Genomic DNA, 12,764 nt, shown 5'->3' with positions numbered 1-12,764 from the left:
CAACTAACAATACATACCAATAGAAACTATGAGTAGATGTATTGAATTATTCTTCAGGGACGAGCACCTCTTCCTTTTCTAACATCTCAGCTAATTCACCAGTCTCAGAAAGTGAGACAATGATATCATGGCCCCCAATAAATTCTTTCTTAATATATAATTGAGGAATGGTTGGCCAGTTGCTGTACTCCTTGATTCCTTGACGAAGCTCTGGGTCCTCTAGAACATTATATGCAGCGAATTTGCTGGGGTCTACCCCCTGATAGCCGAGGATTTCAATAGTGTGACGGGAAAATCCACAAGCAGGTGCCTCAGGAGTTCCCTTCATAAAGAGAACTACAGGTGCTGATGCAACAGCAGAGTCTATAGCAGACTTTGTCTCATCTGAGAGACATCTTTTGGCAATCAACGAGGGGACAGTCCTCTTAGGAAATGTTCTAAGAGCAGTCACCTACAGTATTGTGTTAGAATCAACCAGAAAAACGTAACGCACTACCCCATATGTCAGAGTAATTTCTAATAATTCCTATCGGGAGTACTTACTCTTGATGAAACAACAAATGAAGATCTCAGAAAATTCATTGTGATCACTTTGTCGAAACCTGTTAGAAAGAAATGATATCGACATTACAAATGCATCTTTCTCATCATGCACATCCGCGGAGAGTAGGCCACACATGTTACCCGGCCGGGAGCAATTTCTTATTATGAAATGACCGCCGCTACTCATCTCTCTCTGACGAGATACTGGCATTCATCCGAAAGATTATAGCAAGTCGTAAATCCGAGGGTCAGATATAGCGTAGAAACCCGCTACTTTAGAACGGTGATTTAAGAGCAGGTCGATTGACTCCTCCTCTCTCATTGAGGGCACTGCGTTCGACTCTAAATTCGTTAGGCTTTGGTTGCTTGCGATTGTAGAATGAAAATTTGCGTTATTTGAATTGACAAACAGAACCCATAATTAGTGACAGAAAACCAGCTGAACTCTTCGGGCAATTTTTTGGGTGCTCCTAGGAAGCTTGCTTAGGAAGTTCATCATGTCCAATGAGAATACAGGGAGTGGTGAAAAATTGCAAGGTAAGTAATGCTAAGTGATAAACGAGGAAAATTTTGGTCACAAACTAGAAGCAGTTATTATGAGAGTCGTGAGAGCTGCCATAGCCATTTTTTATGATATGATGTGTGCTTCTAGCATTCCACTGGCGTTGATTTGCAATTAGGAGTAGCCAAATTGCAATCTACTGCGTATAGCATCATTTTGATAACAAAGAAGAGATCGCTTTGTATTTTTAGAGATATCTGTAGTATATTAAGAATAACAGTAATGCTATGGTTCGCTTGGAATAGCTTAGTGAATCTAATCCTGTACAGATACATAGGTAGTGTAGACAAAAAAACCGTAGTTCTTTGACCTGTATACTGCTTCCAGTTAAAGGCTTGATTTCTGATTGATATTGTTTAACAGATACTAACTTGTATTATTTAGCTCCATCACCAGGGCACCACATGGCAAAACAACAGAAACAAAACTCAGAGAAGCTACCTTCAATTTCAAGCAATGATTTATTCTATGAGAAGATGACCTCTGGTGGTTTAAAAGATACTGATTCGAAAAAAATTCAATTTTCGATTTCAAAAGGCGCAAAGTCGCAATCAATTAGGAGCGGTGACCGCTTTAAGACTGGTGGTCGTGACGATCGGGATTATGATGACGAGGAAAAACATCGCAATAGTAGAGGTAGGGACAGACAAAATCGGAGTAATTACGAGAACAAGAAAAATGGAAATGATAGTCGGACTTTTGACCGACTAAGCGATCGGAAAGAATCCACCAATCGCCCGTCAAATCGTGATCGGGACCACAGAGAACGTGGCGAGCAACGGCGTACTCATGATCGTAGTCACAACATTGACCGAACGCGAGAGCCAGAGCGAGACAGGGATCGCAACCGAAAGAGAGATAACGATGGGGATAGAGAGAGAGAAAGAGTCCGAGACTGGGATAGAGATAGAGATAGGGACCGGGGAAGGGATACCGATAAGAGGAAAAGGGAGGTCAACAGAGAACATGATAAGGATAGAAGCCGGGGTCGCAATCATGATAAAGACCGCGATCATCGGAGTCGAGGCGATTATGGCGAGCCTCTCCCTGACAAAGATAAAGACCGTGTCCGTGACAATGGCTTGCGTACCATTAAGCGGGGTGATAGTCAAGGCGTGAATGATTCTCTAGATTTATATTCTTCTCCTCCCCCTGATTCCCCTTTATCTACTTCAGCAAAAAAATGGGTTAAAATCCCTTCAAAAAATCATCCAGGACGGTCTAGTGGGGCTAATAGCGAGTACGGAAGTAACTCTACAGGAAAATCACAAAGAAATAAGAAGGGCCGGCATTCCGATAGGACAGACCCCGATCGAAAACGCAAAGAAAGAGAGCCTTTTGGTGAAAATGAGTCAGACGAGGCCAGATTGGGATCAAAGAGGCATATTCGTTCAAGTGAAGATAGTCGAAATCCTCCGCGGAGAAAAGAATCGAAAGATGATTCACGGTCGGTAGATGTTGAGAGTGGTAGTAATATTTCTGTTGCTCCAGTTCCAATATCGGCGCCGCCCCCGCCACTCCCGCCTCAGCCGAAAGTTAGATATGAATCCATTTATGAGCGCGTTCTACAGGTTGGTGAAGGAACCTATGGTAAAGTTTATAAAACAACAAACAGAGACACGGGTCTAATAGTGGCTCTCAAGAGATTAAGAATGGAATCCGAGCGAGAAGGTATGCCGATTACTGCAATTCGTGAAATCAAACTTCTGCAGTCTTTACGACATGAAAACATTGTCTCGCTACAGGAGATGATGGTTGAAGAGGGTGGCATATATATGGTGTTCGAATATATGGACCATGACATTGCAGGTATCCTTTCATATCCTGATCTAAACTTAAGCCAGGGAAATATTAAATTTTTGTTTAGACAAATGATGGACGGCCTATCTTATCTCCATCATCAATCAATAGTACATCGAGATATCAAAGGCTCTAACATTTTGTTGGATTCTAGGGGAAATGTTAAGATTGCAGATTTTGGACTTGCTCGGAAAATCGATCTTTCTAATTCATTGGCACACTACACGAACAGGGTAATCACATTGTGGTACCGCCCTCCTGAACTATTATTGGGTGCAACTATTTATTCTACGGGTATTGACATATGGGGTATGGGATGTTTACTTATCGAACTGTTTAACAAAAGTGCTATATTTCAGGGAAAAGATGAAATATCGCAATTGGCAGCTATTTACGATATTATGGGAACTCCAACAAAAGAAAGTTGGCCTAGGGCCCATGAGCTACCATGGTTTCATATATTGTATGATGGAATCATTAAACCGAATGTATTTCGGTCGACCTTTCAGAAATTGGAGTTGACAGAAGCCACATTCGATTTGGCTGAAAGGTTGTTGGGAGTTGACCCTGGCACGAGAATCAGCGCCCATGATGCTCTAGAGCATGAGTATTTTAAAGAGGAGCCTGTTCCAGAACAACTTGACCTCAGTGAAATTGGTGAATGGCACGATTTTGAAGCCAAAAAGAGACGAAGGGAAAAGAGACGGGAGAAAGAAAGAGATAAGGATACCAAGCGTAGCAGCCGAGATAAATCAATCTCAGCACCCCCGCCTCCAGCTCCGGCAGCAAAATCAGAAGAAGTGTGGAAAACTGAAGTTGTTGACCATACACCGGTTTCAGTCCCAGTATCTGCGCCATCTACAGATACGTCGAAGCTCGCTACTAGGTTGCCGACTGAATCGCCCCGTCAATAAGTATAATACACCGTAACAGTCATTAATATTTATAAAGATTTATGTATATATAGTGCATCAAATTCAAAACATTTTTAAAAATCGCTCAAGAACTAACTTCTCAGTTCCTATAACTGTAAATGCAAGTCGCTTGTTATGGCTGATATCGCTTTGATTGATTAGCTTGGCATACTCTTGACTAGTCAGGTTTGCATCTTTATATGTTGATAACTTCTTGTTCACAAGTGAGACAAGTATCTTGGAACATCCCTGTGCCCCAGTAGGAAGAGCTGAATACTTCCCTCTCTTCGCTTGCGTTTGAAGAAGAGCAAACTTTTGTGGGCTAAGTGCCAATAAATTAATGACCAAAATAAGTCCCGGGGTGGGCTGTCCCGATGATACAATTTCTAATGTGTCCTTCCAGGTCAATGAATCAGGGGGTGGTGGAGGTGGTTCATCTGGGTCGTTTGCGAGAATTGCCTCGACAGTCTCTTCGTATAGCTCTGGGTCGATGTCAAATACGCATTGATAAAAATGTTTGGCCCACCATTTTAATCGTGGTTTTAAATCTTTTTGCTTGGCAAACTGTAAAACTTGTGAAGCTAATCCGACACTCTCGTGCTGATTATCCCAAATAGCAAATCCATACCGAGAAAGTAGAACACCATTATTATATTCCCCGTAAGTATTAAAAAGCTCCTTCCCAGCCGATACATCGGACATTACAACTAATTCACAGCTGTCTGGTTCATCCTCATCGATATCACTGTCTTGGCTTGTATCAGTGGAGTCATGCCCACATGCACAATCGTCGTCATGATCGTGATCAGCTTCATCAGCAGAAGAATCGATATCACTATCAGGTTCGACCAACATCCTATCAACTTCGCAACTGTCTTCGCCATTCTCCTCCTGTTCCTCCTCCTCCTCCTCCTCTTCTTCGCTGTCTATATCTTCAAAATCGTTGTCTTCTTGATTCATTTGGGCTTGCATCTTGGCAAACTCAATTTCCTGATATGCAATATGATCACAGTAATTAGCGGCTCCGCAAAGTTCGCATACCTCACCCTGCGATTCGAAATGAACATTTTCACTATCGCTATGGTTAAAAAGGCACGCACCAGGAACTAGTGACAATCCTCTGTAGTCATCTACTTCAAATGCTCTAGATGTGACTTCGACCAACGCTTCTCTGTAGCCATCGTAAGTGGCATAAGCAGGAATCCCCCTGAACAATTGTTTATTAGCTTCGATAAATGGAGCAACAATATCCTTATAAGTCTCTAGGACCTCTGTATCATCTAGCCCACCCATTTTATCCATCTCTGTGCCCTTCAGTAATTGGCGGTCCGCTTCTGGCCAGAATCTTGGCAAGTCGTGGTCTGGGGGTCGTATAGTCTTCAAAAATCCAAACCATGGCGACTTCTCACCTTGGGACTTTTCAAACATATAGGCGATAGTAAGGCCAATCATACCATCAAGTTCATGTTCATCTAGTAAGTTCGCTATGCCACAAGTCACAGGTGATAATACACAATCTTTTGGTACTCGAAGTACGACATCTCCCTCCGCTATATCTGCTGTGGAAAATACACCCACTCCACCAAGTGGCGACTCGTCTATTTTTATTAGCGAGCTGAGCTCGATTTTATTTTCAACCATCCATTCTATCAAGTTTGCATAATCTTCATTATGGCTTATGTCCGCCATCTTTAGTAGAGTTAACTGATAGAGGCCCGATAGATACTACGCGAAGTATGATCTGAAAAATTAATTTAGCCGTGTAACTAACATGGGCGACAACCAAATGTGTCCAAGCGCTGAAATTAATGGCAATCATCATGAATTCATACTCATGATTACCTCTTTTTACCCCTTTACAATTACCTTAGATTAACATGGATAATTTTCCTTAATCCTGATTATTTATACACCCTTCGATAACTGTTGATATTCGACTGTCATGATCTAACAGGGTGATGATCTTCATTCTGTATATGGAAGTGATTTGCAACCTTATCTGAATATTCACGGAATTCAGATATATTGTATATATGTTTAGATCGAGCTGAAAAACGGCCGACTTTCCAGCTCGTAATAGCTATTCTAATGGTATGCCTTAGTGTTTTCTTTCTCTCAAATTTCGAGAAATCTATAATTGATCCCTGTCTGAGTCGAAGAATAGCGGCGGCTACCTAACTGCGCCTGTCGAAGCGATCATATTCTCGTTTTGCCTGCTTTTTAATTGGAGCAACATTTCCAAATTTGTTGGAATCGTCCTGAAGATGCCAAAGGTTATCTTGCTCAAAAACAAAACATCCCCAATTGACTCGTATGATGTACAATTTACATGTTTGAATTGGCATGTTGAGTTTTTCCCTGTTTTAGAGCATGAACGAATAGATCCAAAGGGTCTGAGGAACTATATTGAATCGGAAGAGTTCCAAGTGAACGATGCCACAATCGTCACATCTCAAAGGGCCGTAGAAGCTATAAATTCCCAGGTACCGTATTTATCCGATCGTGCGAAGAGGCTACTTTTAGCCAAGCCTGTGTACACAGTGGGCCCAGCGACTGCGAAAATGTTTAGCGAGTCTGGATATTCTGATATACGTGGAGGTATCCAAGCTGGTAATGGAGACGTTCTAGCTGATCTTATAATCAGCCAATCCAACCTTGACACCGAGCGTATCTCTCGTTTAGTATTCTTTACTGGCGTCACTAGGAGAGATATTATTCCCCTTAAAATCAGTCAGACCCCCGGGTTATCATTAACAGAAAAAGTGGTTTACAAAACGAAGGCTATCAGCAATATTAAGCCAAGGCTCCAAGAGACGATATCTGCATATTCATCTGCAACAGTCCAAAAAGGCGACTCGCCTTGGATCGTGTTTTTTTCCCCTGCCAGCGCTGAAGATGTTGTGCAAGTTCTTCTCAGCACTTCACGAAGCAGATTCCGCCTAGCTGCGATTGGGCCCACTACGGAAGCATTCCTGAAAGAAAATAATCTCCCTCCAGACGCGGTAGCGGAACGTCCCGATGCTGAGCATTTGATAAGAGCGATTCTAAAAAGTCAGAAATGACCGTATAGACTAAGTTACATATATTTATTAGTGCATTTTCTATTAGAATGAAACGCTTGCTCGGTCAAGCTCTGGAATCACAAGAACCGTTTGAGCCCCATTTTTTAAGTCAACCTCGGCCTTCAACGAAGGCACATTTATCGCCGAAACCTCTATTCTCGGAAGCGGCAGCTTCCCAGGCAATAGAGGAATCATACAACAGTCAATAATAGGCTGGCATGTTATCTTAGAGCCTTCGCCTTGCAGCTTAAAAAACGATCTTCTTTTTCCAGAAATTGCCCATTTATCATGTGGAGCAATGATGTCATAAGAGAACTCTAGCTCTCCGTTCATCGAAGAATTCGGTTGCTCCCAGTTACGATTTGACTTGATAATCAACTGTGCCGTGATCGTCTTGCCTACCGTGAAATGTTTATTCGCCGGCAATAGAAGCTCCACCTCGTGAACCACATGGATTTCAGGAATTGAAACAGGTAGTAGCAACTCGAACGTGACATCTCTAGATATATTACCCAAATCATTGGGGTCGAAGGATGTGGTCGCTTCCTTGACAAGATTCACTAATCCTTGTTGATCTCCCACATCTAACCATCTAATAGAAGGTAATTCACTAAACTGGACCATGTGCTTTTCGTCGAAAACGATTTTACCATTCATACCATAGGTCCATACATCCCAATCCAAACTGGAAATTGAATCCTTTATTAAAAGGAGATACTTCCTTAGAGGATCTGACTCCAATTGTCGTTGTATATTGTACCATAATATGGAAATGATTTCTTTTCATGTTAGTATTATACTACTCAATCCTGTTAATGCCCCAATAGTACTTACCATCTCTCAGATATCTATGACGAATCGACAAATTTAGGTCTTCAGAAGGTGACGCTGGCTTGTTTTCTTTATGAGATATGCAGAACGAATAAGAAACTGGATTCCCAGGAAAAGCTGCAATATTTTCTGTTCGTTTCGGTGATGAAGTATTATAATGATCTGACTCTCTTAAATCAACCATTTCAATTCTAACAGGTTCTTTTGTATCCTTGCAAGACACAGAAAATCTTGAAAACAACTTTGTGCTTCTAAAGAAGTCCAAAACATTTACATCAATAGCCAAATCTGTGTTTAGAGAACTTGAGAATGAATGCTGAAATGTGCCTTGTTCTGTCGTATAATCTATAGTCACTTTTATGTCAATCAGACCACCTTGGTTCTCAAAGGTAAACGGGATATTTACCTGTAACTTTGAATCGGCTTTAATATTATCGATTATGAAAGAAGGCTGCACAAACCTAGTTTGTAGCAAAGACAGTCGATCTTCCTGAGACACAATAAAGGCATTCCCACCTGAGGGGTTGAGTTTTACTTCAGGTATGGATGACCTCAGTCGTACCTTTAACTCACTGGTATCATGCTTAACATATATAATTAAGCAAGCTTGTTTCTTAAGAAGATCTAATGGACTTGATAGTTTTAGAGAAGCCCACAGAACATCAGGAGAAGGATAAAACTGAACTGTTTTCGAACCAGAGAGCTCAGGCAAGGTCATGTCCTTGATGAGACTAAGTTTTTTCTTAACAAACTTGATGCTTTCTACACTCAGAGCACCCTGAATAAATCTATTTCCTTCGAACTCTAAACGAGTGACGCCATCAAAGCCGAAAGATGGGTTTTCGATACGGAATGTGATTTTTTCCTTCCTTTCATTTATCAAACTTATAGTTCCGTAGTCGAACGACAGGTTTTGCAATTTGAAACGGCACTTAGCATCACAGTATATCAGGTACGTCCCATGAGAGAGCTCGCGACAATGAATGTAAGGTGGTACAAACGTTTCTGCCCAAATATCAAGATTATCTTCGATGGCACTGATCGTTTGTTGATTAGAGAGGTCGCTGATACCACCAAGCAAAGTTGCAACTTCAGGTGTTGTTAGGTATTGGTGTCTTTTAAGTAGCTCTAGTGAATAGGTAAATAATTTGTCCTTGTTTGAATTGCTATTCTCCCCTGTTCTAATTTTCTCTAGAGATTCTACTAATTTACTAAGAAGATAAGTAGATATGCGTTCCCAGCCTTGGCGCTCGTAAACTCGAGGAATACTTTCTAATACTCTCATGGTAGCCTCGTAGTCCTTCATCTGAAAGTCCAATAATGCCAGTTGTGCTGACAGACGATCAACAATGCGGTCCCTATCAGCTAGATCAAATTGAATTCTAGCTGCTAGCGTAAGCTCTCGATATTTAGAATAAAACTTCTCTGGACTCTCTAGGGTGTGTTTTATGTCGACGTTTCTGTTGATAATAAGATCTAGATATGGGACATCCTCAGTTTCAGATTCTGAATCATCTAGAGATACGTCTGACAGTACGTCTTCAATGTAAAATTTACGGCCTGCACCTAGAGTCTCAAGCGATTTCCGACAAATCATTAACATCTCACCGCGCCCTTGAGACACCTCCTTAACGATTCCTTCGGGCAAAGATTCACTCGCTTTTAGAAACTGTTTGACAACATTGTACGACCATTCTGCAATGAGCAGTCGATTCTTTTTGTTTGAAAGAAGAAGACTCTCAATTTCTGAAATAAAAGACCGAAGTCTTCCATATAATTCAGCTATCTTCAAAGCCGAAATAGATGCTGATGAGCTTGCCTTGGAAATGTACAATAGCAAACTGGCTTGGCGGGCAAATAAATAACAGTGGAATTCAAAGAGCGAAATAGTGTTCGCCATTATTTGATGTCGGATTAATTTATCTTCACCTAGCCGCAGTAAAGAAGAACTGCTCCTATTTTTGGACCCTTCATCCGTTAAATTTTCATCAAATCCAACACTTGTGAAGAATGCAGCATTGTTTTGGTTCATTGATTGAGTAAACGAATCTTCCAACTGGTCATATACTAACAAAGCATCTTCGAACAAGCTGATATTCTCAAATGACAACGCTAGTCCTTCTTTCATAACGAAAAATGTTCCATAGTTCCAGCCCATTATAGTTTTCTTAGCTTCTAACTTCTCAACCTCCTCTTGGTAAAGTGTTACCCGTCTAGTGAATGCTTCCAAAACCCCATCCTTGATTTTTGTCATGGTATCGCTCCAAGTCTCCATTACCTCAATTTCGGAAATGCTTGCCTGTGATATATCTTTTCTAATCTGAATGCAACGGTCTTTCTTTGAACCCGAATTGAAATCAGCACGGATCTTGTCAAAAACGCCGGATCGAAATCTGTTTCCCGAGTAGGCTCTGGACCCCATTGGAACGTAATGTATAATTAACCACTCAGTCGGATCACGTACCGACATTAATTTGGAGAGCCATTCTCTGATCATCCTCCTCACAGACGAGCGATATGTATCATTATCCTCGCATTTAACGAAAATTAGCTTCAAGTAAGGGGTATCTGATAATCCCAACATTTGATGAGGCACTACCTGGGAGCTCTCTGACGATTCTTTTACTAATTCAACATCTAGACTTGGGATGGATCGCAATGGGCCCCCAGACTGATTCCAATGTAGATTCACTAGCGGAAGCCTTTCAAGTAAGTCGCTCTCTAGCTCGGGAAACACCCCAAAAGGATCGAAGTAAGATATTTTAGTCATTTTCTGGTCACCATAAGCTGCTACATCATAAGCATCATTGGTTTTAAATGTATTAGACGATGCATTAGCAGTTGGTTTACGGGCCAATTCCGGCTCCCTAGTATTAGAACCACTGTTGGTTCCTACATCAGCTGTTTGTGATTCTAAATTACGAATTTCGGTCTCTGCCTGACTTTGTTCTGCTAGTACTCCAATTGAGGACTCATTGTCATTTTTTTTCCCTTCATTGTTGCCTAAAGGAATTTCTTTGACCATTATTCTGTCCAGTTCGAATAAACGAACGGATAAACACGTAGTTTAATCAACAGTGAGTGCAGCAGCTGTGAACGTCTCCTGCACGTGACCTTTATATCTCAAAAGATTGGGAAATTGACAAAGCTTTAAAATCCAAAGCTTAGTATATGATAATCATGTCATATATAAAAATGTATAACTATTCCTACGGTAACTTTCCATAATATACATGCAAAAATCGAACGAGTGCTGAGAGTGCCATGGGTGCATATTGAAGGACCCTTGCACGGCTGTAATGTCTTTCCACACGCCGCGATTCTAAGCATTGAAACATAGCCCGATGTATATTATTTCGTCGTACTGCATATTAGATGTCGTTTGAGTTTATCGCGTGGCTGCAGTTGATATTGGGGGAATACAGCAATAAAAGTATTGGTAGGGGGTCATTTCATTTTTATAGGTATTCCACACTCTCTTGTTAAGTCCTAAAGAATCATCTCATTGGCTACTATGTCAAATGATTCGTTTACTCCACGCAAGAAGGCAATTCATGTCCCAGGCTATTTATCTGAATCAGCCAATGCTACTCCAGGCTCTTCGTTGCGAAGATTGGTTAGCAAGCGAAGCCAGAAGCTTTTGCATGACCCATCATCGTCTCTCTTCGGTGTTGAGAGCACCAATACCAACACTCCGACAAAGAAGAAAGATGAATTGGCGGGTTGGCTGACGTCGGTGCGGTCAAGAATCTCACGAGCACTTATGAATGATGACAAAACAGCCAGAGAACTCCAAGATCAAGAAGAGGACTTCAAGCGACGTAAAGAGGAGATGGAAATCGCGGAGCAGCAAGCTCATGCGGATGATGAGGGTGTCCGTTCATCAGCTTTTGAGAAGCTTGGCTCGTTATTGTCTAGTTTCTATGGCCCACATATCGGTACCACGAACCATCCTTCCAAGAATGACAATGATCAGTTATGGGACGAAATCGTAAGTTTGAAAGCCTATTGTTTTGTTTCAGGAATTCGGTTTACTAACTTTTTGTAAGCTATCAGAAAAACCTCACGCCTCATATCGGCCTTCTCCTTCGGTTCGTTCCGATGAGAATCATTCAGATCATGAACTAGAATTTCAAGAGAATCAAAATCTCGCCGAGGATATTGATGAGGAGGATAGTGAGATTGAAATACTTGATAGCAGTGATGAAGGTGTTGGGCAACTAGAAGAAGAAGAACAAGAAGAAGAGTATTCTAGTGACGTTCAAGAGGATGACGGCATGCATAGAGAAGATCCACCTATAGAATCCGTCGAAGATTATCCTGAAGACTCTAATGATCTCTATAATGATCAAGACATGTATGACGAGTACAGTGATGAATTAGATGGGGATATGCATGAGGATCTTGATAGGGATTTGGGTCAGGATGCTGACAGGGATGCTGAAGAAGAACTGGACTATGATTTTGATGAAGAAGAAGATGGTGATGACACTTCGTTCCGACGAGAAAGTGTCTCAACTGCTGGTGAGCCAACCAGAATGTCTGGAGTAACACAGATCACAGATGAGTTGTCGCCGAAACCCCCTCAAGCACACTTTGATATAATATCTGGGAAAGATGCCGCTAATGATATTCATGGTCAAAATGTCCAGCCCAGTCTCGAAAGCTTCTCTAGTAATAGTGAACATCAAGATAATGAGCTAACTCGACTAGCTGACACTTCTATTTCGACCAATTATTATGATGCTGACCAATCTGTTAAATCGATCCACCACACTGAAGTGGTGGACCTTATATCTTCCGACGAGGACGAAGTGGAGTATGACTCGGAGGAACGTCTGAGTATCTTGCCTCAGTCGTATAGATCCAGCGTAACTCCGCCGTTGCGGTCTCCAATGCAACAGCAGCCACAAGTGCATCAGTCATCGCAATGGAGAAGTTTGGGGTTGACCGATCTTTCTCGGCCGTCACCCGGTGGTTCTTCTTTGAGATCATCTTACAACACATCTCTATTTTTCGATGAAGAATCTGAAAATCATGGCCATTCATTGC

At 41.6% G+C, this 12,764-nt stretch overlaps 6 protein-coding genes across 6 annotated transcripts; 2 read left to right on the top strand and 4 right to left on the bottom strand.

Annotated features, from left to right (window-relative positions):
• Nucleotides 1-46: 46 nt before the first annotated feature.
• GRX5 (monothiol glutaredoxin GRX5) lies at nt 47-328 on the bottom strand (the record flags this gene model as incomplete). Its single annotated transcript, XM_018880636.1, has 1 exon — nt 47-328. The coding sequence occupies one exon, from the start codon at nt 326-328 to the stop codon at nt 47-49; it is 282 nt and encodes a 93-aa protein (XP_018738436.1).
• Nucleotides 329-1,509: 1,181 nt separating this feature from the next.
• Nucleotides 1,510-3,819, top strand: CTK1 (cyclin-dependent serine/threonine protein kinase CTK1; the record flags this gene model as incomplete). Its single annotated transcript, XM_018880635.1, has 1 exon — nt 1,510-3,819. One exon carries the CDS (start codon nt 1,510-1,512, stop codon nt 3,817-3,819), a length of 2,310 nt encoding a protein of 769 aa, XP_018738435.1.
• Nucleotides 3,820-3,882: 63 nt separating this feature from the next.
• On the bottom strand, nt 3,883-5,508 carry RKM3 (Rkm3p; the record flags this gene model as incomplete). Its single annotated transcript, XM_018880634.1, has 1 exon — nt 3,883-5,508. One exon carries the CDS (start codon nt 5,506-5,508, stop codon nt 3,883-3,885), a length of 1,626 nt encoding a protein of 541 aa, XP_018738434.1.
• A 575-nt stretch (nt 5,509-6,083) lies between these two features.
• HEM4 (uroporphyrinogen-III synthase HEM4) lies at nt 6,084-6,881 on the top strand (the record flags this gene model as incomplete). The annotated part of the gene is made up of 1 exon (XM_018880633.1): nt 6,084-6,881. One exon carries the CDS (start codon nt 6,084-6,086, stop codon nt 6,879-6,881), a length of 798 nt encoding a protein of 265 aa, XP_018738433.1.
• Nucleotides 6,882-6,923: 42 nt separating this feature from the next.
• On the bottom strand, nt 6,924-7,505 carry AWJ20_3604 (uncharacterized protein; the record flags this gene model as incomplete). Its single annotated transcript, XM_018880632.1, has 1 exon — nt 6,924-7,505. One exon carries the CDS (start codon nt 7,503-7,505, stop codon nt 6,924-6,926), a length of 582 nt encoding a protein of 193 aa, XP_018738432.1.
• A 175-nt stretch (nt 7,506-7,680) lies between these two features.
• TRS130 (Trs130p) lies at nt 7,681-10,737 on the bottom strand (the record flags this gene model as incomplete). Its single annotated transcript, XM_018880631.1, has 1 exon — nt 7,681-10,737. One exon carries the CDS (start codon nt 10,735-10,737, stop codon nt 7,681-7,683), a length of 3,057 nt encoding a protein of 1,018 aa, XP_018738431.1.
• Nucleotides 10,738-12,764: the final 2,027 nt, after the last annotated feature.

This window comes from Sugiyamaella lignohabitans, chromosome B (assembly GCF_001640025.1).
Source record: "Sugiyamaella lignohabitans strain CBS 10342 chromosome B, complete sequence".
Classification (NCBI taxonomy): Eukaryota; Fungi; Ascomycota; class Dipodascomycetes; order Dipodascales; family Trichomonascaceae; genus Sugiyamaella; species Sugiyamaella lignohabitans.
Note: the sequence above shows the minus strand (reverse complement) of the source record. Positions and strands in the feature narration are given on the sequence as shown.